General features: G+C 33.1%; 5 protein-coding genes across 10 annotated transcripts; 1 reads left to right on the top strand and 4 right to left on the bottom strand.

Annotated features, from left to right (window-relative positions):
- Positions 1–6,168: 6,168 nt before the first annotated feature.
- On the bottom strand, positions 6,169–9,094 carry LOC105964189 (uncharacterized). Of its 3 annotated transcripts, none has more exons than XM_088815842.1 (5): positions 8,881–9,094; positions 8,355–8,562; positions 7,265–7,420; positions 7,008–7,108; positions 6,169–6,919 (listed from the first exon to the last, which is right to left on the bottom strand). In XM_088815842.1, exons 3-5 carry the CDS (start codon positions 7,360–7,362, stop codon positions 6,396–6,398), a joined length of 723 nt encoding a protein of 240 aa, XP_088671968.1. In that variant the 5' UTR covers positions 7,363–7,420; positions 8,355–8,562; positions 8,881–9,094; the 3' UTR covers positions 6,169–6,395. The 3 variants fall into 3 exon arrangements, with proteins under 3 accessions (XP_088671968.1, XP_088671969.1, XP_088671970.1); XM_088815843.1 differs by having other exon boundaries at positions 8,355–8,556; positions 8,881–9,019; XM_088815844.1 differs by having other exon boundaries at positions 8,355–8,506; positions 8,881–9,006.
- Positions 9,095–9,371: 277 nt separating this feature from the next.
- LOC105964150 (proteasome subunit beta type-3-A) lies at positions 9,372–12,339 on the bottom strand. Its single transcript, XM_012988662.2, has 7 exons — positions 12,178–12,339; positions 11,877–12,058; positions 11,249–11,356; positions 11,014–11,103; positions 10,565–10,649; positions 9,841–9,935; positions 9,372–9,687 (listed from the first exon to the last, which is right to left on the bottom strand). The coding sequence occupies exons 1-7, from the start codon at positions 12,181–12,183 to the stop codon at positions 9,639–9,641; spliced, it is 615 nt and encodes a 204-aa protein (XP_012844116.1). The 5' UTR covers positions 12,184–12,339; the 3' UTR covers positions 9,372–9,638.
- A 633-nt stretch (positions 12,340–12,972) lies between these two features.
- BGAL16 (beta-galactosidase 16) lies at positions 12,973–18,563 on the top strand. The gene is made up of 20 exons (XM_088815837.1): positions 12,973–13,316; positions 13,735–13,904; positions 14,539–14,634; positions 14,754–14,866; positions 14,993–15,059; positions 15,149–15,241; positions 15,341–15,484; positions 15,562–15,656; positions 15,749–15,857; positions 15,967–16,051; positions 16,164–16,282; positions 16,390–16,554; positions 16,642–16,823; positions 16,913–17,001; positions 17,114–17,223; positions 17,319–17,423; positions 17,516–17,623; positions 17,704–17,849; positions 17,929–18,283; positions 18,364–18,563. Exons 2-20 carry the CDS (start codon positions 13,737–13,739, stop codon positions 18,472–18,474), a joined length of 2,460 nt encoding a protein of 819 aa, XP_088671963.1. The 5' UTR covers positions 12,973–13,316; positions 13,735–13,736; the 3' UTR covers positions 18,475–18,563.
- On the bottom strand, positions 15,247–20,830 carry LOC105964147 (N-glycosylase/DNA lyase OGG1). 4 transcript variants are annotated; one of them, XM_088815838.1, is made up of 7 exons: positions 19,984–20,830; positions 19,234–19,444; positions 18,716–19,149; positions 16,396–16,498; positions 16,162–16,273; positions 15,951–16,000; positions 15,247–15,632 (listed from the first exon to the last, which is right to left on the bottom strand). In XM_088815838.1, exons 1-3 carry the CDS (start codon positions 20,709–20,711, stop codon positions 18,868–18,870), a joined length of 1,221 nt encoding a protein of 406 aa, XP_088671964.1. In that variant the 5' UTR covers positions 20,712–20,830; the 3' UTR covers positions 15,247–15,632; positions 15,951–16,000; positions 16,162–16,273; positions 16,396–16,498; positions 18,716–18,867. The 4 variants fall into 4 exon arrangements, with proteins under 4 accessions (XP_088671964.1, XP_088671965.1, XP_088671966.1 ...); XM_088815839.1 differs by having other exon boundaries at positions 15,247–15,555; positions 19,984–20,806; XM_088815840.1 differs by having other exon boundaries at positions 16,162–16,234; positions 19,984–20,806.
- A 370-nt stretch (positions 20,831–21,200) lies between these two features.
- LOC105964188 (mediator-associated protein 2) lies at positions 21,201–23,267 on the bottom strand. The gene is made up of 5 exons (XM_012988715.2): positions 23,120–23,267; positions 22,536–22,667; positions 22,183–22,261; positions 22,003–22,086; positions 21,201–21,768 (listed from the first exon to the last, which is right to left on the bottom strand). The coding sequence occupies exons 1-5, from the start codon at positions 23,123–23,125 to the stop codon at positions 21,416–21,418; spliced, it is 654 nt and encodes a 217-aa protein (XP_012844169.2). The 5' UTR covers positions 23,126–23,267; the 3' UTR covers positions 21,201–21,415.
- Between the last annotated feature and the right edge of the window lie 2,378 nt (positions 23,268–25,645).

The raw sequence follows: 25,645 nt of genomic DNA, 5'->3' as shown, positions 1-25,645 counted from the left end.
TGTCACTGCTTACGTCTTGTATTTTGGACGGACTCGGACGTGGAAATGTGTCAGTGACACGTGGTAAGGGGTTCATGCAAACGGTGGCGTTTGGACACTAGTAGTTTAACCCTGTGGGTCAGATTTGTAATTTCACCTTTGATTTTATAAGTTTTAATAAAATAATATTAATTTTGAGGAGAAAGTGCGTGCTTTTTTGTAACTTTTATAATGCCACTTTTCATTTTCTTGTATTATTGATAAAGTTTGGTCGACATCAAAATTGTAGAAGGGCATATGATATAAAATATTTATTATTAATAAATCATCACTCGATGCATAAATCATGCGAACATACTAAACTATTTAAAAAAAATGAATTGTGTGTTTAAACCACTTTTGTGCACACAGTGGCATGGCAGAGCCAGAATAAGGGGCCATGACCCATAACATTTCTCAAATTAATATTATTTTATATATTAATTTTTTAATGTTTTCGGTCTTTCGAATTTAAAATTTTGACTCCACTAGTGTGTAACTTACCAACTATGTTGCATGGTTCAATTTATCCTTTTTTCTTGAAATATTGGATAATTACAAGATTTGGGATTATATTAAAATTCTGGAGTTTCTAGTAACATGTTAGTGATTAAATTATTGTAATAATATATCGTCAAAATTGATGGAATTAAATATATAAAATTTTGAAAAATTGAAATACCAACATTGTAATAAAGTCAAAATTATTGAAATATACCAAAATTGGACAAATTCAAATCTTAATGGAGTTATGAGTTATGAGTTATGAGTTATGACTATATGAAGTTGAACCGGTTGGAAAATAAGTGAATGGATGATAGTTGGAAGACCCGGTTCAAATTAGTGATGTCGACAATGTCTGGCCGTTAATGATTGGACGGTCATGTTTAGTCGACCTACGTGTCAAGTATTAATATTATTTTATTTTCTTGGGGAAATATGCAATACCCCTCAAATGGAAAATATTATGAGTAAAACCCATTTAACTTTTAAGACTTTTACCTACACCCATATTCCAAATTTAATTAGTGAGACCCCCTTTTAAGATGGGATAAGACATAATTACCCTTAACAACAGTTTTTAAAATAATCAAATATATATTTATAATATTTTTCAATAACCGTTTCCTAGTTTGTAGTTGCACGTGATTTTCTCTCCGTGAATATGTAGGCGTGATATTGGTAGATATAAGCAAGTATTTTTGGGCGAGATCGAGGTGGCCAGTCGTCGTCTTTGTAGCGCTCTGTGCTTGGTGTTGAAGAAAGGTTGCGTGGAAAAGATCAGAGATTGTTTAAATCATAATTGTTTTTTTTTTTTTTTTTTTTTTTTTTTTAATTTAATCTATGGATTATAATGTTTGGTTCGCAATTTACGAGCGTTTGTTTTGTTCAGAACAAAATATATGGGTTTGTGTCGTCCGAGTTGTATCTGATTTCATTTTATCTCGATTTACAGAGTAGTCACATAATAGTCATATTCTCACTGTTTTGTTAATAATATGCTATGATTTTCTCTGCGTGAATCCGTAGGCGTGATTTTGGTAGATATAAGCAAGTATTTTTGGGCGAGATCGAGGTGCATAGTCGTCGTCTTTGTAGCGCTCTGTGCTTGGTGTTGAAGAAATGTTACGTGGAAAATATCAGAGATTGTTTGGAATTGTTTTTTTTATTTATTTATTTAGTCTATGGATTATAATGTTTGGTTCGCAATTTACGAGCGTTTGTTTTGTTCAGATCAAAATATATGGATTTGTGTCGTCCGAGTTGTATCTGATTTCATTTTATTTCAATTTACAGAGTAGTCACATGATAGTCATATTCTCACTGTTCTGTTAATAATTATGCTACTAATGTCTGTTAATTTTCACTGTCAATTATACTGTTATACAAAGCATAGTCACATAATAGTCATATTCTCGCACCTTTTGCAGGGTCTTTGGGCTTCGAATTTCACCTAAGGACTTTGAGCCACTTCTTTTCTAGCCCATATATTTTCTCTTGTTGATAAGTCATTTAGCCACCAATCATTTTTTTTGCTATTTAACACGTGTATTCTGCAATTTAATTTTGGGTAAATATCATTTTTTTTTTGCTATTTAACACGTGTATTCTGCAATTTAATTTTGGGTAAATTCTATTTTTCCCTCTTTACTTTGCTCGATATCACAGAACATAGTCACGTAATAGTCATATTCTTATTGTTCTGTTCATAATTATGCTGCTAATGTCTGTTAATTCTCACTGTCAATTATACTGTTAAACAAAGCGTAGTCACATTATAGTCATATTCTCATTGTTATGTTAATAATCATGTTTTAGTGTGGGGAAAGCTAGTTGGCAGAATACAGTCATATTTATACATTGTAAATTATATTTTTTGTCAATAATAATAAATGTCAATACTAATAGCATAAGAATTAATAAACATTTAAGTATGCCTTTTAATGCATAAAAAAATACAATGAATGTGACTACTTCAACTCTAATCCAAACAGACAAAAAACTCGTTTGCGTTTCGATGATGCATTCTTTTTCAGGATATAAATTTGAATGTGACTACGTCAACTCAAATCCTAACAGTATATGACTAGTAATGGGCGAGGGATGGCTGATGCTGCACCAAATGTGTTCGATTTTTGGTATGTAATTGCAGTTTTGAGCGAGGGAGTTTTCGATTTCGAGGAGTTTTCGATTTGGGGATGTTTTCATTTATGTGCGTCTTCTTGGGCGGTTTTCTGTGATTTGATTTTTTTTTTTAATTTGGAAGCAGTTTTTTTAGGGAAAGTGAATATTAATGCTAATTAATAGGGATTTATGTATCCATATTTTTAGGGATTTCGAAAATCATGGGTAATTGTTACAAAGCGTGATAGTTGGTGGAAGAGTAATATTGGAAATAAAATTTCTAGGGGTTTATGACAAAGAAAGAATTAAGGTATGGACATATCACTATTTTTTATCTAAATGAGGGGCTTATTGCTAATGACCCCTATTTTCTTTGATTATGACGTTGTTTATATTTTGTCCAATGTATGTGTCATTGTGTTGTTGTATAGAATTAAAGAATATTTCAATTAAATTGTGAACCAATCAGAAGCTAAACATTTATTTTTGTTCACATTTAGGTAATTAATTGAGATTAAAATATCATTTTCCACAAAACACCTTCCTCCAAGATATACACAATAAAATCGACCATTTCTTGGTGTAATTTTAAGGGAAAACTATCACTAAATTGTTTTTTCTTAGATAGAAAATCTTATTGAACCGGCCCACAGTAAAGTAATGAATATTTGGGCCTAAAATGTTCGATCTGTTATCCATCTACAAGATTATTAATTAATGGTTCAATTTCGTTAATAAGAGGTTATAAGTTCATTCGTATTCATTAATTGTACTTAGAATTCTATTCTAATAAGGACATACTAATCACACTATATATATAACCTTCAATTTACATGGTAGGATTTTTTATTATTCATCTGAACCCTCTATAGAATCGAGTAACCTACTCTCTTGCTTGCTTAGGCAGCTACTGACTCGAGCGTCGGAAATGTTTCCGCCGAATTAATTCTGGTCTTGGAAGTTCAAGACTGGGTGATTTCAGCTCTCCTGCACACAGTGACGACTCGACCCAGATCGTCTACTCGCATGCATAGACCTACCCTAACATTTTTATTTAATATACTCAAGATGAATGATACAATATCACTTATATAATTTTAAATAAAATAATTGAAGTTGCAAAATTAATGTAACAGTATTTTACCGACATACAATATAGGAAAATAAAAATGACAAAAGACAAAAATGATTTTGAGATGAACAATCACAAGAAAGTGAATGGACATGATTCGCATGCCTTTCGTGACTTTCTTCAAGCATAAAATTAATTTTGTCCAAATGAAGTGAACTTGAATTTTTATTTATTATATATATTTATTATTTATTATTATTAATTTTATTTTATAAAAATAATGCAGAAAATGACAAAATTAATCACCAGAAAATCCTCAAAATGTGGGCGGCTCGGCTCCACTCCCATTATGGCATTAAACTTCCCACTCCACTCTCCACGTTTTTCTTTTCATCTTTTTGTGATTAATTTTTATTTTATTTTATTTAATACACATAAGCATAACTAATTAAAAGTTGCCTTTAGAGTTTGAGATAAATCAATTGATATTATATTTTGAAATAAAAAAAAAAATTAATACATGTTGCATTAATCAATTGAAGTTGCATTTTTAAATAATTAAGTTAGTAGATATCGGCATAATCATAATCCATCCACTGATTTGTTAGTATGTGTTACTATGTGCACGATTTTATAGCCGGTTTACAATGATGATAAACATGTATTTAAAAAAAAATATATATATAAAATTTCACTTAGACTAAAAATAAATATTATTAGAAAAAATACATGTTTATCATTAGACTAAAATACATGTATTCCAATAAACGTGCCTTAATTTTTAAAAAATAAATATTATTAGACTAAAATACCCTTGTACTATTTACTAATATAGGGATAGTATATAAGAGTTAATAAGGGCAAAAATTGAAAATATATAATCAATGCAGCACTTGTTTTCTCGTGGGTAATAATTTAATATTATTAACACTACGTCATGCATCCGGGCTGCGTAATCACATTATTAATTAAATAATTAATCCCTAATACTCACATGCTTAACCATTAATTAATACTAATACACACCAATACCAACTCACATGCTTGTTGTTTCCAAACGCAGCCGCAACTAATTTCAAACTCAAAGTGAGTAAATTAGATTATCCAAATAAAGAGTGTAATAATTCAACCTTTAACTGATTTTAAAAAAATAATAATTGATTAGGTGTTGACAAGTATACTCCTAAACATCACTATCATCAACCCACTAATTAACTTAGGCATAATTAGCAATTATAAAAGGTTCGAATGTGGGTAAGCATGACTTCCTCTTCGTTGGACTAAGCTTATTTTAACCAATTGATAAGTTATTATGTCTGATAAGCTGTTTGAAAAGCTAATAAGTTGTTGCGTTTTATTTTTAGAATTAATTTTTAAAACGTTTGGATAACGAGTTGAAGTTGTTACGATTTATACTATGCTACACTGAATAAAATACACCAAGTAGATCTTTAACATTCAAATCAGGACACATACACACACCAACGAACATTGGTGTGTGTAGATTAACAGTAGGATTTCATCTAGCGTAACCTTTCACCGAATGTAGCATAGAAATAAACTGCATATACCTACTAAACTTGGTACGATTAGCAAATTACTCGAGCTCAAATGTATGTGCTCAATTAAACAATCAAAAGTAATTAGTAATATATACATTAATTACAATATTTTTGCCATTAAGATTTACTTGTATTTCACGTTTGGAGTTTTGCAGCCGCCATTCTACGCTGTGTTCACACTTGATCACGTGAATTTTATTTTTGGGATTTAATACATGAAACATATAGATATATATAATCATATAAAGTTGTACTTCTAGATAAACATTAGACACTCTTACATGGAACTTTTTTATTATTATTTTTTTTCTAATTCTCAAGTGTGATAATAATTGTCTACATTTATCTAATTATTATAAATGGAACATCTACTGATTCTGATATAGGATTAAATTACGAAAAAACCCCTTATGTTTAGTTAATTACAACCAAACCGATTCTTCTTCTATTGGGCTTAGAACCTTATTGGGCCAAGATGCTTAAAGAAAACGAATATCCAAATTTTCTGGAAAAAAAAATCACAACTACTTTCAACCGTTCCAATTTTCAATATTTCTACATTTTAATTAACACATTTACTACTACATTTTAAATTAAAATTGCAATTTAGAGAGAGACTAGTTAGATGATAAATACAAAATTCGATCATTGAAATCGAAATAAACATCGCATTGCAGCAACTTAAAGACGATATAAATCGAGCGCTGATGGAACGAAGTTAGTGTGTGTGCAGACTGAAGATAGGAATACAGAAAATCGTCGAAGAAATTCAATCCATCCTTCCCTTGAGGACTCTCTCTCCGTAACTTGAGTTGGTGTGCTGCAACAATTTTCACGCAAACAATTAATTCGATGTTCAATCGAAATAAGCTCTAATTACATTTCGACGAATAATAAAAATTATGCACTCTAATTACATTATTAATTCAAATAAACTCATACAGAAATATATGCATTGTGAAAGAGAAAAAAAAAATAATAATAAAGTCAGTAGCATAGCAAATCTACTAGTTCAAAAATTTGTCACAAATGCAATCCAATTTAAAACTACTATATAATTAGTATTTCTTTACTCAATACAATCAAAAACTGTAATTTTGATTACAATAAAATTATAATTAAACTTGTTTCCTCCTACGACGAACCCCGCTTTTTCTGCGCCTCGATCCTTTATTCAAGAACTTCGAACTCCTACTCACCCGAATATGATGATGAAGCGGGCTTGTACAATCACCAATATTCTTCAAAATCTTTCTCCTATTTAAATAAACGGAATTCCTAGCGGACCCCACACTTGCTCGGTGAGTAGTAGGTTTCAACGACCTCCTTAGACGCTCGTTTTTGAAGTTTTTCCGTTTATCAAACTGCGATCTTCTCCTACGTTCAAGATTCGTACTAGGTTGTCTTAATCTAGAAGTTTCGCCTAACTCGTACTCGTCTTCGCTTGTACTGAATTCTTCAATGTCCCTTTTCCTCGTTCTTCGTTTTCTCTTGACCGATCGAAGCTTGAAGCATAAGTAGGTGCAAGAGAATTCGAATGCGGAGAAACAAGTGGCGAAACAAGCCCATGTGATTCGACAGAGGGAGCGAAAAATGCATTGGCAGATTCCCAGTTGGAATATTAGGTAGACGAATAAAAGCACTGCATTTTTTTTTGTCAAAAAGAAAAATTAAATAAGCAGAAAAAATGTTTTTTTTTTTTTCGGGAAATTCGAATAGGTTATTATTACCAAAGTAGAGCAATGTCGCCACAAAGGCGAACTTGAGCAAATGCGAAACACAGAAGTTTTCGACGAAACAGATGAAATCCCAAGTCGAAGCACAGACAGAGCTGCATGCGACAAAAAATTAAAATCACTAATTATATGTGCGCGCACACACACACACACACACACACATATATATATATATATATATATATATATATATATATATATATATATATATATATATATAATAGTAAAACACATATGTAAGAAGAAATTACTCGCAGGATTTTCCGGAGAGGAAATCGAGGGGGTGACCGAGAATGTTGCCGAGAACTTGACCTAATCCAGCGAAAAATGAACCGGTTGCGTTCCCCATTAATGAAAAACTGAATAAAACTTTGGAGTTGTTGATTTTCTCTGTCGATCAATTTCTCCTGCCAAAAACAAAAACACCAATGGGAAATTGAATTCAGAAGAAATCCTAACATCGTGAAATTAGAAGAGGGATTGAATTCATTTCTTTCAAATTTTAATCGTCATAAAATACTTGGGGCTGAATCTGGGAATAGCTCCATCATTTGACCTATCATAGGTATCAACATCTCCCACTGTTTTTTTTTATTGATTTACTTCAAGGAGGCGCGTTAGTATAACAGGGAATAAAATTATAAAAAGAAATAAAAGAAATTTGAAGTTCATAACATGATTTTCATACAACAAATATTATAATTTTGATATCATGTGCATTGAGAATGTATAACAAATTAAAAACATGATAGTCCATTACATAGGTTATGAGTAAAACATGTTCAAATTTCCTAAAAAAAACTACTCACTAAATCAAAAAAATCATCAAACTATTCAATCAATGTTTTTTTCTATTATTTTAACCAATATAATTACAACTAATTCGTACATTATATAATACATTCTCGTAACTATGGGTAAACAATTTTTCTTCATCAAAACTTAGTGATGGAGTTCCAAAGAAACCGAACATAACTTTACGAAACGGAAACATGCCACTTATCCAACAAAGAAACTTCGAGCACTACTTTTACTTTAGATTGGCAAAAAGAATAAAAAAAAAGTAGCCATTTCGTGCAAAAAAACACTGGTTGTGAGTTACAAAACAATACGGTGAATTACTTGGTTATAATTCGGTTGAAACTTGCTTTTTTTTTCATTTGGCTAAATCAATTAAGCACTGAAAACATATGAATATGGAACGGCAAACAAATTAAGGTTGTAGGTGAAGCAGAACATTATGACACGGGAAAGAACTTGAAGTTATATACATTTATGTAAAAATGATGAAAACAATACCATCTTCGAAAATAGTTTTACGAAAAAAGGGAAGAGTCTAACCTTTGCTTTCCTCTTTGTCGGTTTATCCTCTCAGTATTTGGATCGTTTGAAAATTACTTGATTTCAAATTCTATTAGCTGGCTGAAGACTCTCGAAAATTATCATTAATTCCATATGCTTGAACAAATAATACAGCTCTCCCATAATATATCCTGACAAATCGTTCATGTATTTTCTTCATGAAATGCAAACGAAATTATACCTGAACCTATACATGAGAGTTATGAAATTAGAATCTCCTAATAATAAATAAATGAAAACTACCACTTATAAAAGTCGAAAAATCCAAATTTTTTTTTACAGTAATTGAGATCAAAGAGTTGTGTTCATCAACAAAGAAATTCAAATCAATCACACATGTATTATTAAGATAACAAACACATTATGTTAAATTTGATTTTTCAGTCTAAAACTCAGTAATGCATCAGACATACAAAACCCTTTACTAAAATTAAACCAAGAAATTAAAGAGTTGAGACTAAATCAGAAAAACAAATAAAACAATAATTTCAAAAGAAAACATTACCGTAGGTTAAACAACATGGGCACAGACAATACAAACATAAGAAGCAAGACCCCCAAATTAGACGGTTAGATATATTTGTAGGATAATCGGAACATATTATACCAAGAATTTGATAGTGGGGTGGGATCAGAATGGCGAGATAACCGTCTGGAAGAAATGGATCGTCTGATATTTCATCGATCGTTTCTTGTTTTCCCAAAATTACCCCTTGGTCAACTAATATTTCACAAAAATGGGATTATATATAAAGATTAGTTACTTATTGGGCCCAAATAATAATATATATGGGCCATAATTTAATTTTATGAAATTGTAAACTATATAATGAAAAAATTAAATATCAAAAACCAAGACATCAATTTAGTTCAAACTCTTTTCTAGTTCGTAATGAATACTTTAATTTACAATATTACCAGTATTTTATGTTTCGCATTGATTTCAGATAAATATGACCATAACATGTAAATAGTGTATCATCAAATCAATATCCATAAATCAATGCACTAAATAGTATATCAGCAAATGAAATTAAAAGGTGCAATTTAGAGAGAGGCTATTTAGATGTATAAATGCAACATTTGATTCTTGAAATCTAAATAAACATAGGAATGTCACCACACAAGATAATATTTTTTAAGAGCAATCTGTCACAAAATATAATTCGCACTGCAGCAACTTAAAGATGATAAATCGAGCGCCGAAGGAAGTTAGTGTGTGCACAGACTGATGATAGGAATACATAAAATCGTCGAAGAAACTCAATCCATCCTTCCCTTGAGGACTCTCTCTGTAACTTCAGTTGGTGTGCTGCAACAATTTCATGTAAACAATTCAAAGTTCAATTGAGATAACCGATGAAAACTGGGGTAACGATTTTTAGCAGTTTTTTCAAGGAATGAGATTTTATTAAAGAAAAGAAAAGGATTTTAGTAAAGTGAAACGAGGCCGAAAAAAACTTACACAAGATAAACATGGCCTCCCCAACCACTCAGACAATCACGGTCTATAGAAGATATCAGAGCTTGTGATATTGTCTCGAACAATTCCTCAGCTTCCTGGATATTTGGTACAAAAGAACAAGTAATGTCATACCATTTTCTAGTCGAACTAGCATATAACTGTGTGTGCGTGTGTGCGTGACAGAGAGAGAGAGAGAGAGGTGAGAAGCTATGTAAATAGATGTGTTTCATCACATAGGAAATGAAGATATATAACAATCATGAGATATGACACTACAAATGCCTCCACCCCACACAAATCAGCTTAGTGAACTATGCAAATGCAACCCATGCTATTGAATCAGCTGCCTTTTGTTTTGGTACCGACAATCAATAAAGTGTTTGGTTCTTCAGAAGCAAAAACAATCAATAGCCATTCACAAGATTTGGTATCGAGCTGGTTCATAGGAAAAACGGGGATCGAAGGAAAAACAGATAATTTTTGCTCGTGTAATGTTTTTTCTAGGAGCAACTTGTTTTGAACCAGTTTATTCGTCTATACTTTTAACTTGGTCAGCAACTAAAGCTAAATTTCTCTAAACATTGCAGTGAGCACCAGTACACAAAATGGGCAGATGGTATAGGAGTCTTCTTAAGAATTATATAAGAAAAAAAAATACGGTCTATTCCATGGAAGTTTCAGTCTCACTTAACCAGATACAGCAATAGTAAGTAAAATTACTAACCATGTCAGGTCTGTACATTGATTCACATGCACCATAGAGTGATTCCGAGGCAGTTCCAGCAACAACAAAATCTTTGGCTAGTTCCCTGCAATCAATCATACAACAAAAAGGAAACCATGAAATAACTTCCAGAAATACGTCTACAAAAGAAAGTATTAAAGCTTCAATATCCCAAGGCTTTTAAAGTATTGTTCTACAACCCAATTGTGCTACTTTTAGAGTATTAATGCGTTCATAATATTAATACTAAAATACATTCTTATATAGGAAAAACCCAATTGAACTTTCACGTTCATTTTGAATTTCATTTGGTGAGTTCTGTATTACTGTCAGTATAAAGGGACGACCAATCAAACAACAATCCTTTTTTTCCCTCTGGCAGCTTGAGAGAAATCTCATAAATGGAAAAAAGTAAACAATTAAACATAAACAATATAGGTTTAACTTACTTTGCCCCAATGGAATCCATAGTGCAAATGAAAGGTTTGTCATCGTCGCCCAAGCCAGCAATAACAGGTTGGCAAAAGTACGGTCCAAACCTAAACCACAATAAGAAGAAATCATAACATTTGAAGAATAGCATATTTATGCACTCTAACAACAAGAAGTAAACTAATAAAAAAAACAGCTCCAGCCATAGTTGAATGAGTACAAAAAGATAGGGGCTGTAAAAGAGAAACCAACCTTTTCTCATACTGAATTGCGGATACAAGGCTAGCAAAAGTTTCAGGCTTCATATCCCTCTCTTCCCTCAGCTTATATAATTTGTGTCGGAAAACAAGCCTTTGGTGCCTTCAAGTAGATTCAACCAAAACACAAATCAACCGGTCAGTATAAAAGCTATGCGAAATTGACCAAAACCAAATATACACACATCATCAGAGAGAAAATCTTTTACAATATTTATTATTATCTAAAATAAAAAAAGTGAGTATTCCTGAAACAAATTCAAAATTTCTTTGTCAATTAGGGCTCCTTGTTTCGCTTTATTACCGAGCATCCAACCTCTTTCAGAGCATAACTCTCGAATGCCAGCATATTTTGGAGCAATCATACAGAATAATTAGAAATATAAAATTAAAAATCTATCATCATAATATTATGATTATGCAGCTTTTTAAACATTAATCAATCCCCTTCGAATAGAACTTATTCACACCGATACCAAAATTAAAAATTAAAGACACAAGCATAAATCGTACTTCGAGCTTCAGAATTTGCACATCGTTCTAAAAAAAACGCAGACAATTTTCAAACCCCTAAAAAACCAAAATTAAATAAATTGATTTCTACCAAAAAAAAAAAAGCTTACAAGGTTTGCGCATCAGTAGCTAAGCCGGCGAGACCGATGAAAAGCTTATCGTGGATTCTGTAAATCTTCTGGAAGTCGGTGGCGATGGTCTGCAGCTGAACACCAAGTCGCCGGTCGCTAGCGATCGCGAAGCAATTTTTGCCCACCATAGCAACGATTGCGCTTCCATTGTACTCGAAGATCTGCAATTTCCTCGCGATTAATCAATTCCAAACTAAAAACAAAAAATCACAAAAAAGGGGGGAAAATAAGGGTTTCACAATTGCAGAAATGGGAACTGCGAATCGGGTACGAAACTTACCGACATTGTAGAAATGGAGAGAGATTTTTAGATGTGGGGAGAGATTTTAGATGCAGAAAACAATCAAAAACACCACCAAGCAGGTTTACAGAGAGCTAAAGAGAGCGAGAGAGGGTTCATCAAAAGCTTGAGGGAGGGGAAACAATAGAAGAAATGAATATCGGGCTTTCAAACGGGCTGGGCCGTAATACATTGGGCTTTAATTGTGTGAACTTTTTCATTGGGCCACATTATATTAAACAAATTTAAAAACAATAATGATAATAATAAGGGTAAATTACAACCACCCCCAACGTATGGTCAAATTACAATCACCCATCAACTATAAATCTTTTTACACGTTCACTCTCGTGGTTTCAAATTCAGTAGAATCTTCTAGATTATATGGAATATTATCACTTTTGTACCCATTTTATCCCATTCTAGCTCCACATTTTGAAGCAAGATGATCATAAGATGCGTTTTTTGGCTCGTATATATCAGATTTTTGTGCATCAGAAACTGTATTTTCACACAAAACAAGTACAAACTAGAGCACATTCCATCGAATCTAGATGATTATGTTGAATTTGACACAACAAGATTGGATGAGGAAAAAGATTCATATATAGTTGATTAGTGGTAGATGTAATTATTCAAATAGGAGGAGTTTTTTCGTAATTTGAGTATACCTCATGGTAATTGTAATTTACCCTAATTTTTAATATAAAAAACCTGGTAAGTAAAGCATGCAGAAAATGCTGCCTTGTTACAAACGCAGTATCTTATAGCTGGCAAAACTTGTTCATTTTTCACACTCCCATCATTTGATGGCATCACAAATAAATATAAATGGCCATAATTAATTAATTTTCCCAATAAATATTTTTTGTTTTTATTCACTTTATTTCGTCATGTTTAAACAAAATTTCCAACCTCTGTGCCTTCTTTTCTACATTTTAATATATACTATTACATAAGCTATATATATACACACACACATATATATATATATAGATTGGTTTTTCTCACTGATTTTTGCTTGCGCATTTATGATATTAATTACGTACTTATTCAGAAAAATAATATCTATTCAGTTGATCTTTAAAAGGATAAAAACGAATTAAATCGTAATTGCTTTTGTCATGGCACGTTTTCAGGCAAGATTTCATGCATATATGTGTATATATATAATTACATACATAATATTTATATACCTATTTACTTATAATCTGTAATAACTTACCTTCTGATTCAATTTAAAAACTACTTTTGGTTGCTTGTACGTTTGAAATCGCTGAATTCATTTACACATTTGACACTGGCAATTTCATGCATAATCGCTATTCTTGAAATCTTATATATATATATATATATATATATATATATATATATATATATATATATATATATATATATATATATATACACATGTATATATATATATACCATATATGCATGTATATATATAAGTGAGAGAAGAAAGAGTGAAATTTGATTGTCTTCTGGAAGTTAATTAAGCTACTATATTTATAATATACAGTCGTGGGTTTTTTTGTTTTTTTTTCCGGCGTGAAGATATGGTGGTGGGGGGGCGGTGGTGGTGGTGGTTTGGATTAGTGGCGGCGGCGGCGGTAGGTGGTGTAAGTGGCGGCGATGTTACCTATGATGGAAGGTCGCTTATAATTAACGGCCAACGGAAGCTTCTTTTCTCTGGTTCGATTCATTATCCAAGAAGCACTCCTGATGTAAGTATTCTGTATCTATATCTCTCACACACTTTCTTCTGTGTGTGTATGTGTGTGTTTTGTTTTCTTGATTCATTTGTTTGATGATTTTTCCAAGGATTTCACATATGTCATTATCCTTAATTATAGAAAAGATTAGCACAATTAGATACCATATTTAATTAATCATTTCTATAATTGCTTTTTTCCAACTTAATAAAAAGCGTGTCTCCCCAAAAAAAAAAGAACTTTTATTTCATTGCATGTAAAAGCACGACTTTAATACTTTGGCCTACAAATAATTAATTTGAATTTATTGCTGCTGGTAAAGGTGATATATTCTGTAAAATTTGTGATCCCTTCATTAATTGTCACCTTCTTAAAAATGTACACATCACGTGCAATGAAGTTTCGATTTATCAGCTTAGGCCTCGTTTGGTTGCGAAGATTAGGTAAGATTAACTAAATAATTGGACCTCGTTTGCTGTTTCGTAAACCCAATAACTTCCCGGGTCAGACCCGAAAATATTACATTATCATGAATTATCTTGGTTTTTAAGGGTATATATATATATATATATATATATATATATATATATATATATATATTTTGTAAAAATAATTGAGTTTTTATTAGATTGATTAACTTTCGCAGATGTGGCATTCTTTAATATCGAAATCGAAACAAGGTGGATTAGACGCAATCGACACCTATGTATTTTGGAACCTTCACGAACCCGAACCGGGACAAGTAATTTATTTATTTATTTTATTTTATTTCACACACAAACACACATCAAATTCACACACTAACTCAAATTAAATATTTTAAATAGACTTACACAAATATGTATCTATAAAAAATGTCAGTATGATTTTAGTGGAAGACGAGATATAGTGAGATTTATCAAAGAAGTACAAGCTCAAGGTTTATATGTTTGTCTTCGAATTGGACCCTTTATTGAAGCTGAATGGTCTTATGGGTAATTATTAATTTTTTTTTTCAAATAATTATTATTAAGTATTTATATTATAACTACTAAAATTGAGAATTGGAAAAAAATATATATTCAAAGCTACATGATTATTTACTAAATATGTTGATGCAGAGGCCTTCCGTTTTGGCTCCACGATGTTCCGGGCATCGTATTTCGATCCGACAACGAACCATTTAAGGTATCAACGTTATTATTATACATTCGAAATCTTATAATAATAATAATAATTATAAAAAGAAATAATTAATATTGTGTTTTTTTTTTCAGTACTATATGCAGAATTTCACGACGAAAATAGTGAATATGATGAAGTCGGAGAAACTATTCGCCTCACAGGGGGGTCCGATTATTCTCTCTCAGGTCGATGAATATTCGATCTTTTTACTTTTTATCTTTATTTAGTTTTCTTTTTTACGCAATGTAAAACAATTTCGGATGATTAAAACTCAAAAAACACAGATCGAAAACGAGTATCAAAACGTAGAAAAAGCCTTCCACGAAACGGGGCCACCGTATGTACGGTGGGCCGCATCAATGGCTGCAGGGCTTGAAACCGGTGTGCCATGGGTTATGTGCAAACAAGACGACGCTCCTAATCCCGTAGTAAAATACCAAAACTACCCTTTAATTTCCTCAAATTTCCATTGTTAAATACTTCGTGATCGGAAAATGTTCTGCAGATAAATGCATGTAACGGAATGAGGTGCGCAGAAACATTTGTCGGACCAAATTCACCGAACAAGCCAGCAATCTGGACGGAAAATTGGACACACTTGTAAGAACTAAGTTTTATCGATTTTTTTTTCTTACATTAAAAAAAGTACGAAACGAGATTTTTTAATAACTTATAATCGAATTCACGTGAAGCTACGACATATACGGAAATATCACGAAAATCAGATCGCCGGAGGATATTGCATATCAAGTTGCTCTATTCATAGTCAAAATGAATGGCAGCTTCATAAACTACTATATGGTAAACGCATTTATTCGCATATCGACTTTCTCTATTATAATCGCTCTTTTTTTATTTATTTTTATTTTTTTAAATCGGAAATACGAATATTACCTCTTTAATAATTCAGTATCACGGAGGAACTAATTTCGGAAGAAATGCCTCTGCATTCATAATAACCAGTTATTACGATCAAGCCCCTCTCGACGAATACGGTATATAATATATAATATACATCAAAATCTCTATTTACCAATTCATTCTAATAATTGAATAAAAATAAATAATAAATAAATAATAAATAAATAAATAAAAAATAACTTACAGGTTTAATTAGGCAGCCAAAATGGGGTCATCTCCAAGAACTGCATGCAGCAGTTAAGCTATGCTCCGAAACCCTACTTAACGGAGTACAATCGAATTTCTCGTCAGGTGTTCTACAAGAAGTAAGAATTTTTAACATTCGATTTCATATCCGAAAATTCAAAATTTTATTTATTTATTTATTTTGTATTTTTATTATATTTGACAGTTTTTTTTTTCATAAAACCAGGCTTACGTATACACGAGAGAAAACGGAGAATGCGCAGCGTTTCTGTTGAACAGAGATGGCGGACACGGTGCAAACATCCAGTTCCGGAATCGAACATATCAACTTCCGCCTAAATCGATTAGTATATTGCCCGATTGCAAAACCGTGGCGTTCAACACAGCCAAGGCATGGCAAAATTAGAATATTTAATAATGCAATATATTTAAAACCGAAACAAATTAAATAATTGTTTTTTTTTTTCGTTTCAAACAGGTGAGCACGCAGTTTGGTACAAGAACAAGACAACCAGCTGTGAAGTTGGACAAAACAGAGATGTGGGAAAAATGGAACGAAATTATCCCGGTATTCGATAACACCTCGATTAGGTCAAATTCATTGCTCGAGCAGATGAACACAACGAAAGATTCGTCTGATTACTTATGGTACATTGCCAGGTAAATCAATAATATTTATATTAAAAAAAATAAAAAATTAAATTCGATAATTACTTATTCAGCTACTAACACCAACATGCATACTGTAGTTATCAGCAAACCGAGGAGTCGAAATCCGAGATCACCGTAAATTCTCGAGGGCATTTATTACGTGCCTTTGTAAATGGAGTACAGATCGGTAAGATCTCATCGAAATTAAAAAAAAAAACAATTCATATATTGATTATTGAATAAGCATCTTGAAATACCTTAAAATTCAAGATTCCGTTTTTATTTTCTATTTTTTTTAGGTTCGGGACACGGGTTTTTTAGAAACCAAGGCTTCACTGTAAAGACCACGATTCCTTTAATTAGCGGAGTGAACGAAATCTCCTTATTGAGTGTTATGGTTGGATTACCGGTATATATATTAAGCCGTCTTACGATTTTTTCTCTTATTTTTATATTTTAGCTTATTATTTCTTTAATATTTAATATCATAAATCGAAAATTAAGGATTCGGGTGCACATATGGAGCGTAGAGCTTCCGGAGTGCAAAGTGTGAGCATTCAAGAAAATCAAGTCTTCAAGAACTTGACCATTTCTTCATGGGGGTACCAGGTAATTAATTACACTCTTAAGACAATTACTTTCACTAAGTGCGACGATAATTAAATTCGGTTTCGATTCTCTTTTTTTTTTTATTGCAAAAGGTCGGATTATTCGGAGAGAAGTTACAGCTCTACACAGAAGAAGGAACAAACAAAGCAATATGGTGTAATTTAAACTCTTCTTCTTCTCAGCCACTTACATGGTATAAGGTAAGCATCTAAAAAAATCGTTTAATATAGCAACCGATTTTCCTGTAATTATAAAATACTAATCTACTGCTTCCTATAAGTCAAAATTCGATGCACCGGGGGGCAATGACCCCCTCACACTGAATCTTGGCTCGATGGGCAAAGGCGAAGCTTGGGTCAACGGTCAAAGTATCGGTCGATACTGGATATCTTTTCATAACCCTGATGGCTCTCCTTCACAAATATGGTAAGATCATCACTACATCCGTAAATTTATTATAAAAATTTAATCTTTTTTTCTTGATTTTTAAACTCGTAAATTTCAGGTACCATGTACCGAGATCCTTCCTAAAACCAAAAGATAACCTGTTAGTGCTGTTTGAAGAAGAAGAAGGTGGAAACCCTACTGGAATATCGGTAGATACCGTTTCGATTACGAAAGTGTGCGGACATATAACGGATTCTAATCCGCCTCCGTTAATTTCGTGGAAAAGAGAAACCCTAAGCCGAAATAAATCCGAAATCCACCATGAGAGAAGACCTAAAATTCATCTACATTGTCCACCTAAGAAATACATTTCCAAGATTTTATTCGCGAGTTTCGGAAGCCCGTTTGGCAATTGCGAAAGTTACACTCTCGGAAAATGTCACTCGACAAATTCAACAGCCATAGTCGAAAAGGTAAAAAAAACAAAAAATGTTTTTCATTTTTTTTAATTTCTATATGCTAAGGGGTTTTAAATTTTAATATATTATTACAGGCTTGTCTAGGGAAGAAAAAGTGTTCGGTTCCTTGGTCAAACAAAAGATTCGGAGGTGATCCTTGTCCCGGAATTCGAAAAGATCTGTTAATTGAGGCACAATGTCAATGATAATGGTTACGTCTGAGACGAGACGAACTTGTAATAGCCAAAACAAATCGACAGAATATCTAATATATTGTTCGGTTTAATTCGACTAATTTTGAGCTTCGGTCGGTTAACATTAGTGTTCTTCTCGATCTAGTACCAGTTGCACCCGATTTATGGACAGTGGTAAATGAACACAAACATAGAAACACTACATAACAACAAATGGAATATCATAAAATCGAAAAATAACGGTAGAACTTACGATATATATAGTCCACTGAATCGCAACAATTTAATTCAAATAAGACGACAGCTCCAATGAATATCTACGTTTCTTAAATCCCTCCTGTAAGTGATCATTACAAACAATTACAATTACTCCAACGGAACAAAAAAAAGTGTAAATTCTCCATCTTATTTAACCGTCATTTTTTTCTTTTTACTGCGTCGATTTTCCTTCGTTTCTTGAATTTCCTGGACTTCAATTTGAAGCTTAATTTCGCTTTTCTCGACGGTATTCCATAAACTCGAAGGCAAGATGGATTTTTTAGAAGGCAATTCGGAAATGAAAAGCAGAGTCTGGGCCCACCCGGCATATTTCCCGTATTTGCTCACAAACGCATCCGCCACACGACTGCATACTCGAGGTGTCAAGGTGGTCCCCGCCAGTTCAGGAATTAGATACCTCGTCGCAATCTTTTCACATTGAAAATAATTTCTCGTAAATAATTAATAATTTATAAAATACATGAAAACAAAAAAATTGTTAACGAGGCTGACCTGCCAGACATGAGTATCGACGGGAATGGCGTGGTGCTGGTCTAACGAGAAAAGAGCAACACATGCAGCCACTTTCGGACCGACACCTGGCAAAGTGGAAAGACCGGTGATTGCTCCTTGAAGATCCGATTTACGAAGAGAAGCAAGCCACTCCATTCCTCCTCCAGGTTTCGATTGCAGAGCTGCCACAGTGCCGACAATATATTTAGCCCTGTTTTTTTTTTCGATACAAAATTAAAAAGTGGTCAAGAAAAGTCACGGGCAGTGATTTCGGACGATCGTATTGACAAACTATTGAACGAACAGTCTGGTTTCGCAAATTTACTTTAACAGTCGATGTTTTTGACAAGACCCATGAATTACGAGAAGTAAACTATTGAAGGAATTCACTTACATGTGCTGACAATTACTCAAGGTAAAGACCGGTTCCGAGTACATTAAACTCCGTTTTTAAAACGTCGGACCAACACGTGTACGGATCAAATTCTACACGTACCTAGACATCAATGCAAGAAGGGGGCAAAAAATAAATGGATTTCACATAGGCTGTTACAACAGAAACTCGATCTTTATTTACTGAAATAAACCTTTCGTAAAGCTAACGCATGTATCGAATTAAATCCAATATGCCTACGCAAGCGTTTTCGAACACCGATTCAGATACAAACAACTGTGATCATTACATGCATAAACTAATAAACTTCAGACAACATCAAAATCACAGACAAAAAGCAAGAAAGAAAATTCAACCTGTATCCGAAACCGGCTTCTCTAAGCTCGGCTTCCGAAACCGACGCCAATTTATCAAGAGTCGGGAACTCGAAGAAATCGAAGCCTCCCACATTCCCCAAAAACTTGCCCTTTGAGGAAATAAAATCCACCATTTTGGTAATCCTCTGTATATTATTATTCGATGAGCAAATGAATTGAATTAAGCACTCCAATGGATCCTGCCTCAAAACCCTAGCCCCCTCCAGATACAGTGCCAGCTCAGCAAACCTCTCATCAGAAGCCTTGAACAGACTCCAAATCTCGTTTAAAGAAATACCCATGTTCAGAAAATCAAAAAGATTGATTCTTGCCGTTTCGTCGCTGTCTGTGAAATGACAATAATACCCCACATCGTTGCCCTCGAGTTGTTTGAGGGTTACGAGATGGGGGCCGATTGGGCCGGTGTATTGCAACGGGCCGGTATTCCTCCACCGGAAGGTTTGGCCGGTGGGGAAAGTGAGAGGCAGGTAGAGCTCGGACTTGTTGATTTTGAGGGGTTTCCATTTGACGGCGGATTCTACGGCGGCGGTGGCGGCGGCAGAGGGGAGTGGTTGGGGATTCTGTAAAATGTTACGGCGTTTGCTGGAAATCGGATTGATGAGTTTGGTGAAGGATTGGCGGTGCTGCGGCGTCGGAGGGGTTGACGGAGGAAGAGGTGAGGGTGTTTCTGGTCTTTTCATACTGAGAATTGACCTCGGTGACTGCATGTACAAGGAGGAGACGATTTGCAGTGCGGCGATACTCCGACGGGCCGTTGTCGCTTCAGAAAAGGGGTAAAATCATTATTGTTAAAGAATTAAAATTACAGTTTTCATCCTTTAACTTTGAATTGATTTTATATTTGGTCCATTGTATTTGAATAATTTAAATTTTTTTGAATTGATTTTATATTTGGTCCCTTGTATTTGAATAATTTAAATTTGTTTGAATTGATTTTATATTTGATCCCTTGTATTTGAATAATTTAAATTTTTTGTCATTTTCGTTAAGTTAAAGCGGGCACACACATCGTGATCCCATAGTACTAATGAAAAATTGATGGAATTGGCGGAAATAACTAAAAATGCTAAATTTTGAAAACATCAATAACCAAATATATTTTTTGTGAACATACGAAATCAGACGTAAAATTGGTGAAAATTTGAGGGGCAAAATTGTAATTTGCACTATTAAAAATACAAAAAAAGACGTCGTCGTTTTGGTAGGCGTTTTCAAATCATAAATTCATAATTATCAGTTTCAATACAAGGACAAACTAACCTGCAACAGTTATATATAACACAAACTTTCAGTCTTCTTCACATTCAACAAACAGCTTAAGCTCTACTTATGAGGTACAAGATCGAATCCACCCTCCACAAAATCAGGGTAATTAAGAAGAAATGTTTAAAACAAAATACCCGCAAAGTTTTTAACTTTTGATTTTCTTTTTCTTCGATTTTTTTTCATCAGCGGATTCAGCAGAGGTAACCCCACTATTTCCTCTTCCTGAATTTTGGGCAGAATTATCCGCTGGTTTATTCGGCTCGTGGGCTCGTTTTCTCTTCAGAGGCTTTGCAGATTCAGGCAACGGAGTCTTGTTTCTGCTGCTCGGTGTGGCCCCAGGCTTAACACTACGAGTTGGAGTTGGCAAATGACGACCTGACAAGGACGATGTAACAACGGAAGATCGAGCAGAGTGACTTAAGTTGATGATGTTGCGTTTTTTGAGTTCACTTGGCTCTGGGTAGTGGATCAAAGAAACTCTTCTCGAGATCTTTCCAGCTGTCACCATAAAAGACGAACAATATCAGATTAAGTCGTCTCAAACGTTTGATGAAACTATGGCGACTTCTTTCCGTTTTGAGCACAACTAAGTGGGTATATTTGAAAAGGGCTTGAGATGGAAATAGGATTGACAGCCAAAAATAACCGTAATTGACTTTAATAGCAGATTGATATCAAGTTGAAAAAGAAATAAGCATAAAAAAGTTGTGGGCAATTTCAAGAAACCGATACCGATTCTAGCCTCTGACGGTGAAGATAAGAAAACGGTGGTTTCTGGACCCTGACATTTGTCGCTGACCACGTCATATAATTTTCCTGACACGTTAAACCAATACAATAAACGGTGAACAGAGGTGTCTAATATTGAATAAACACAATAAAATAAACATCATAATTACAAAATCAAATTACCGGAAGAGCCCTCAAAGTTACCGAGATGTCCATCACTGCTAAGATTCAGGGACAGCTGTTGACCGTCGAAATCAGGAGGCTGTAATAAACCATATTAATCAAGTTGAAACGATTGCGAAATTAAAAGAATAAATCCTCAAAACCAAAATACACCCCTTTATTAATTTATCAGGAACCTGAACAAAAGCAAGATTAATAAAAAAAAACACACAGAGGAAGCTTCTCCCGTGTTTGATCCGAGAAAACGAGAATCAAATCAAACAGGGTTCGACAGAATTGTAAAAATTTTATGTTCTAATTCAAAATCAATTAAGACAATGCATATATGTAAAGGCAAAGCTCAGTCGACGTACTTGATTAATGGGCCACTGAATAAGCCAAAGCTCGGTTGAGTCAGTTAAGTGTAGATCGATAAGCGGAGCTTTATTATCCTCCACAAACGACGACGGGGGCTGGTAACCTGTCTTTACCGGGACATCTATTGTCTGCAGAAATTCAATCACAGAGCTATGAGAGGCTAACAATGCAGCAAACAGCTCCAGAACTATTAAACATGATCGAACGAAAACATTTTAAATAAATTTGCATTATTTTTTTGAAAAAAGCATGCAGATTCAAATTCAATAACACATAACCTAATCAACATCAGTAACAATAAGAGGCAAAAATATTTTTTTAAAAAAAATAAAAAATTCAATCTTGCTGACTGACTTAACACAGACTATACAAGCAACCAAAATGAGTTTCAGAAATTGACATACAACATACATAAATAATAATAAATAAATAAATAAAGGATAACAAGAGAAAATTGGAGCACCTGCGAGAGAGAGAGAGAGAGAGAGAGAGAGAGAGAGAGAGAGAGAGAGAGAGAGAGAGAGATAAATGAATTCCAACAAAACTATAAATAAGAACTGAAAGTTAATACAAATCTTACCGACATTAATACGGTTAAGAACCACGGCGACGGCGACGGCGAAGGTAGGGCGGCGGAGTGAAGAAGAAGAGGGGGGCAGAATTAGGGGTCCAAATCGGATTTTTGGGGGAGATCCAATTAATTTAGGCAAGTGAAACGGTGTCGTTTTGGACACAGCAATAGGAGCTGTTGGGTCATATAGGACAAATGAGTACTGGGCCTCCGTGTAATAATTGAATTAATTAGCCCAGTTGAGATTTTAGCCCGTTAAGCAATTATTATTATTATTAAATATTAAAAAATATTTTTAATATTATTATTTCTAGTCTTTTCCCCCAAATTAAATCTTATTTCTCTATTTAAATTCTTTTTTTTTTCCGGTTTATTCAAATTTATATAATTAAATTTTTTTTCGTGCAATTTTTTAGCCATTTCTAGTAGAAGACACGCCACTAGAGAAATGATAAATATGATGGCTTTTAGTAAACGCATGTCATTTTTTTTAACTTTATTGTTCTAACTAAAATTCCTATATCTCACTTTCATCATATTTAAATTTAATTAGGTTGAATCTGAAATTTAAAATTTAAAATTTTAACTTTTAGAAATGATTTTGGGGAATTATCTAAACACAAAATTTGACCATATATTTTTCTTGAAAAAAAAAAAAAAAGTTCGAGGTTTCTACTTAGGGTAAAAATATATAATGCATGAGTAGAAAATACATAGAAAATTAAATTTGATACATGTCGCAGTGTAACGCAGTTATATAAGGTTAAAACACAAAATTGAAAACGGAAAAAAAAAAAACAATTCTTGAAAGAAAAAACTAATTAAAAACAATTGACCCCTCATAATTAAAAAAATTTATGAGGGGTCAATTGTAAATTGGAATATCCCCTTAGTTACATAATGGTGATGGCGGATTCATATCCCGTATCATCAGCGGAACAAAATCACTTCTACTTACAAAATCACTTTTGATGGCAATTTTAATGGTTAAATTACACACTTGTGAAGTATGGTCAAATTACAAAAAAAATCTCTCATGTTTGGATAATTACAGCCACCCATGAACAATAAATTTTCTTACATGTTCATCTATGTAGTTTCAAATTTTGTATAATCGACTAGATTATATTGAATATTCTCAATTTTGGACCCGTTTTTCCTATTCGAGCTCCACATTTTGAAGCTACGTGATCATAAGATGTGATTTTTGACTTATATATATATATATATATATATATATATATATATATATATATATATATATATATATATATATATATATATATATATATATATATATATATATATATATATATATATATATATCAGATTGTGGTGTATCTGAAACTGTATTTTTGCACAAAATGAGTTCAATTTAAAAAAAAAATCAGCGGAATCTAGATAATTATGTTGAATTTGACACTATAAGACTGGACATGTAAGGAGATTCATAATTGAGGGGTAGATGTAACTATCCACACACGAAGGGTATTTTTTGTATTTTTTTAATTTAACTATACCTCAAGGGTGATTGTAATTAACCCCAATTTTAATTAATTAAGTTGCGAAAGAATATATAAATAATTTACTAAATTACATATAAATGTACGTGTCACTAAATAGCCTTCCCTTCTTAATTGTAAGTAATAATCAAACCTACATATTAACTTGAACTCATAAACTCATTAAATAGAATTCAATAAATAGGAGCTTAAAAATCAATAAATAGATTATCAAGTTTTACTCTTTCTAAGTACTAGAATAGAACCATAACATAACAAAATAAACTAAACATACTAGTTAATAATACATTCAAAACTATCTTTAATTGTGGAAGATATTGTGTTGGACCCAAGAGGTCATCGACATTTTGGCTCCAATAGCTCGGGACACCAAGATTGAACTTGTGCTTCTATCTTCCAAATTAAAGATACGGAGATTCCTGTCGTTTTCATTTGTGTAGTAAATCGAATTTGGTTTTGTTTCTATAGAAGGACAACAATATCTAGCGCCATTATCACTAACAAAAATTGTCCGATCGCCTATATGCTCCACCTCAATGAAGTTCATTTGGTTTGTATCAACACGAAAAACTTTAAAGTCCAATCCCTCGTTAGAATACAAGAAATGATTTATTTCTTGAATCATGAAGAGCTCGTTGCCGCAGGGTTGTGCCGACTCAATCAACCATAAACATGAATTCGACAAATCAGAAATGACCCAAGGATCCACTATTGGTATCTGCCTAAACTCGATAGTCTTCTCCACAAAATGAATAGTAACAAACATGTCGGGCCCCATAAAACCGTAAATCTTACCTTCAAAAGATACAATCGCCGATAAGTTATTTAAGCCATCATCTTCTTGTTGTTCTAATGTCCGCGTCACATATTCTTCGTCTCCAATTCGGCAAAATGATTGTTCAAGGCCATTGAACAAAATGTAACAGTCAGCATCGGTGGGAGGTTTGGTCAATATACATTGATTGTAAGTGTCTGAACTATCCAGTTTTGGTAGCATGATTAAGTCTTCGGA

The sequence above is a fragment of the Erythranthe guttata genome, chromosome 3 (assembly GCF_056151865.1).
Source record: "Erythranthe guttata isolate IM_541 chromosome 3, IM_541, whole genome shotgun sequence".
In the NCBI taxonomy this organism is placed as follows: Eukaryota; Viridiplantae; Streptophyta; class Magnoliopsida; order Lamiales; family Phrymaceae; genus Erythranthe; species Erythranthe guttata.
The sequence above is the reverse complement of the archived record's forward strand: the minus strand, read 5'-3'. Positions and strand labels throughout refer to the sequence as shown.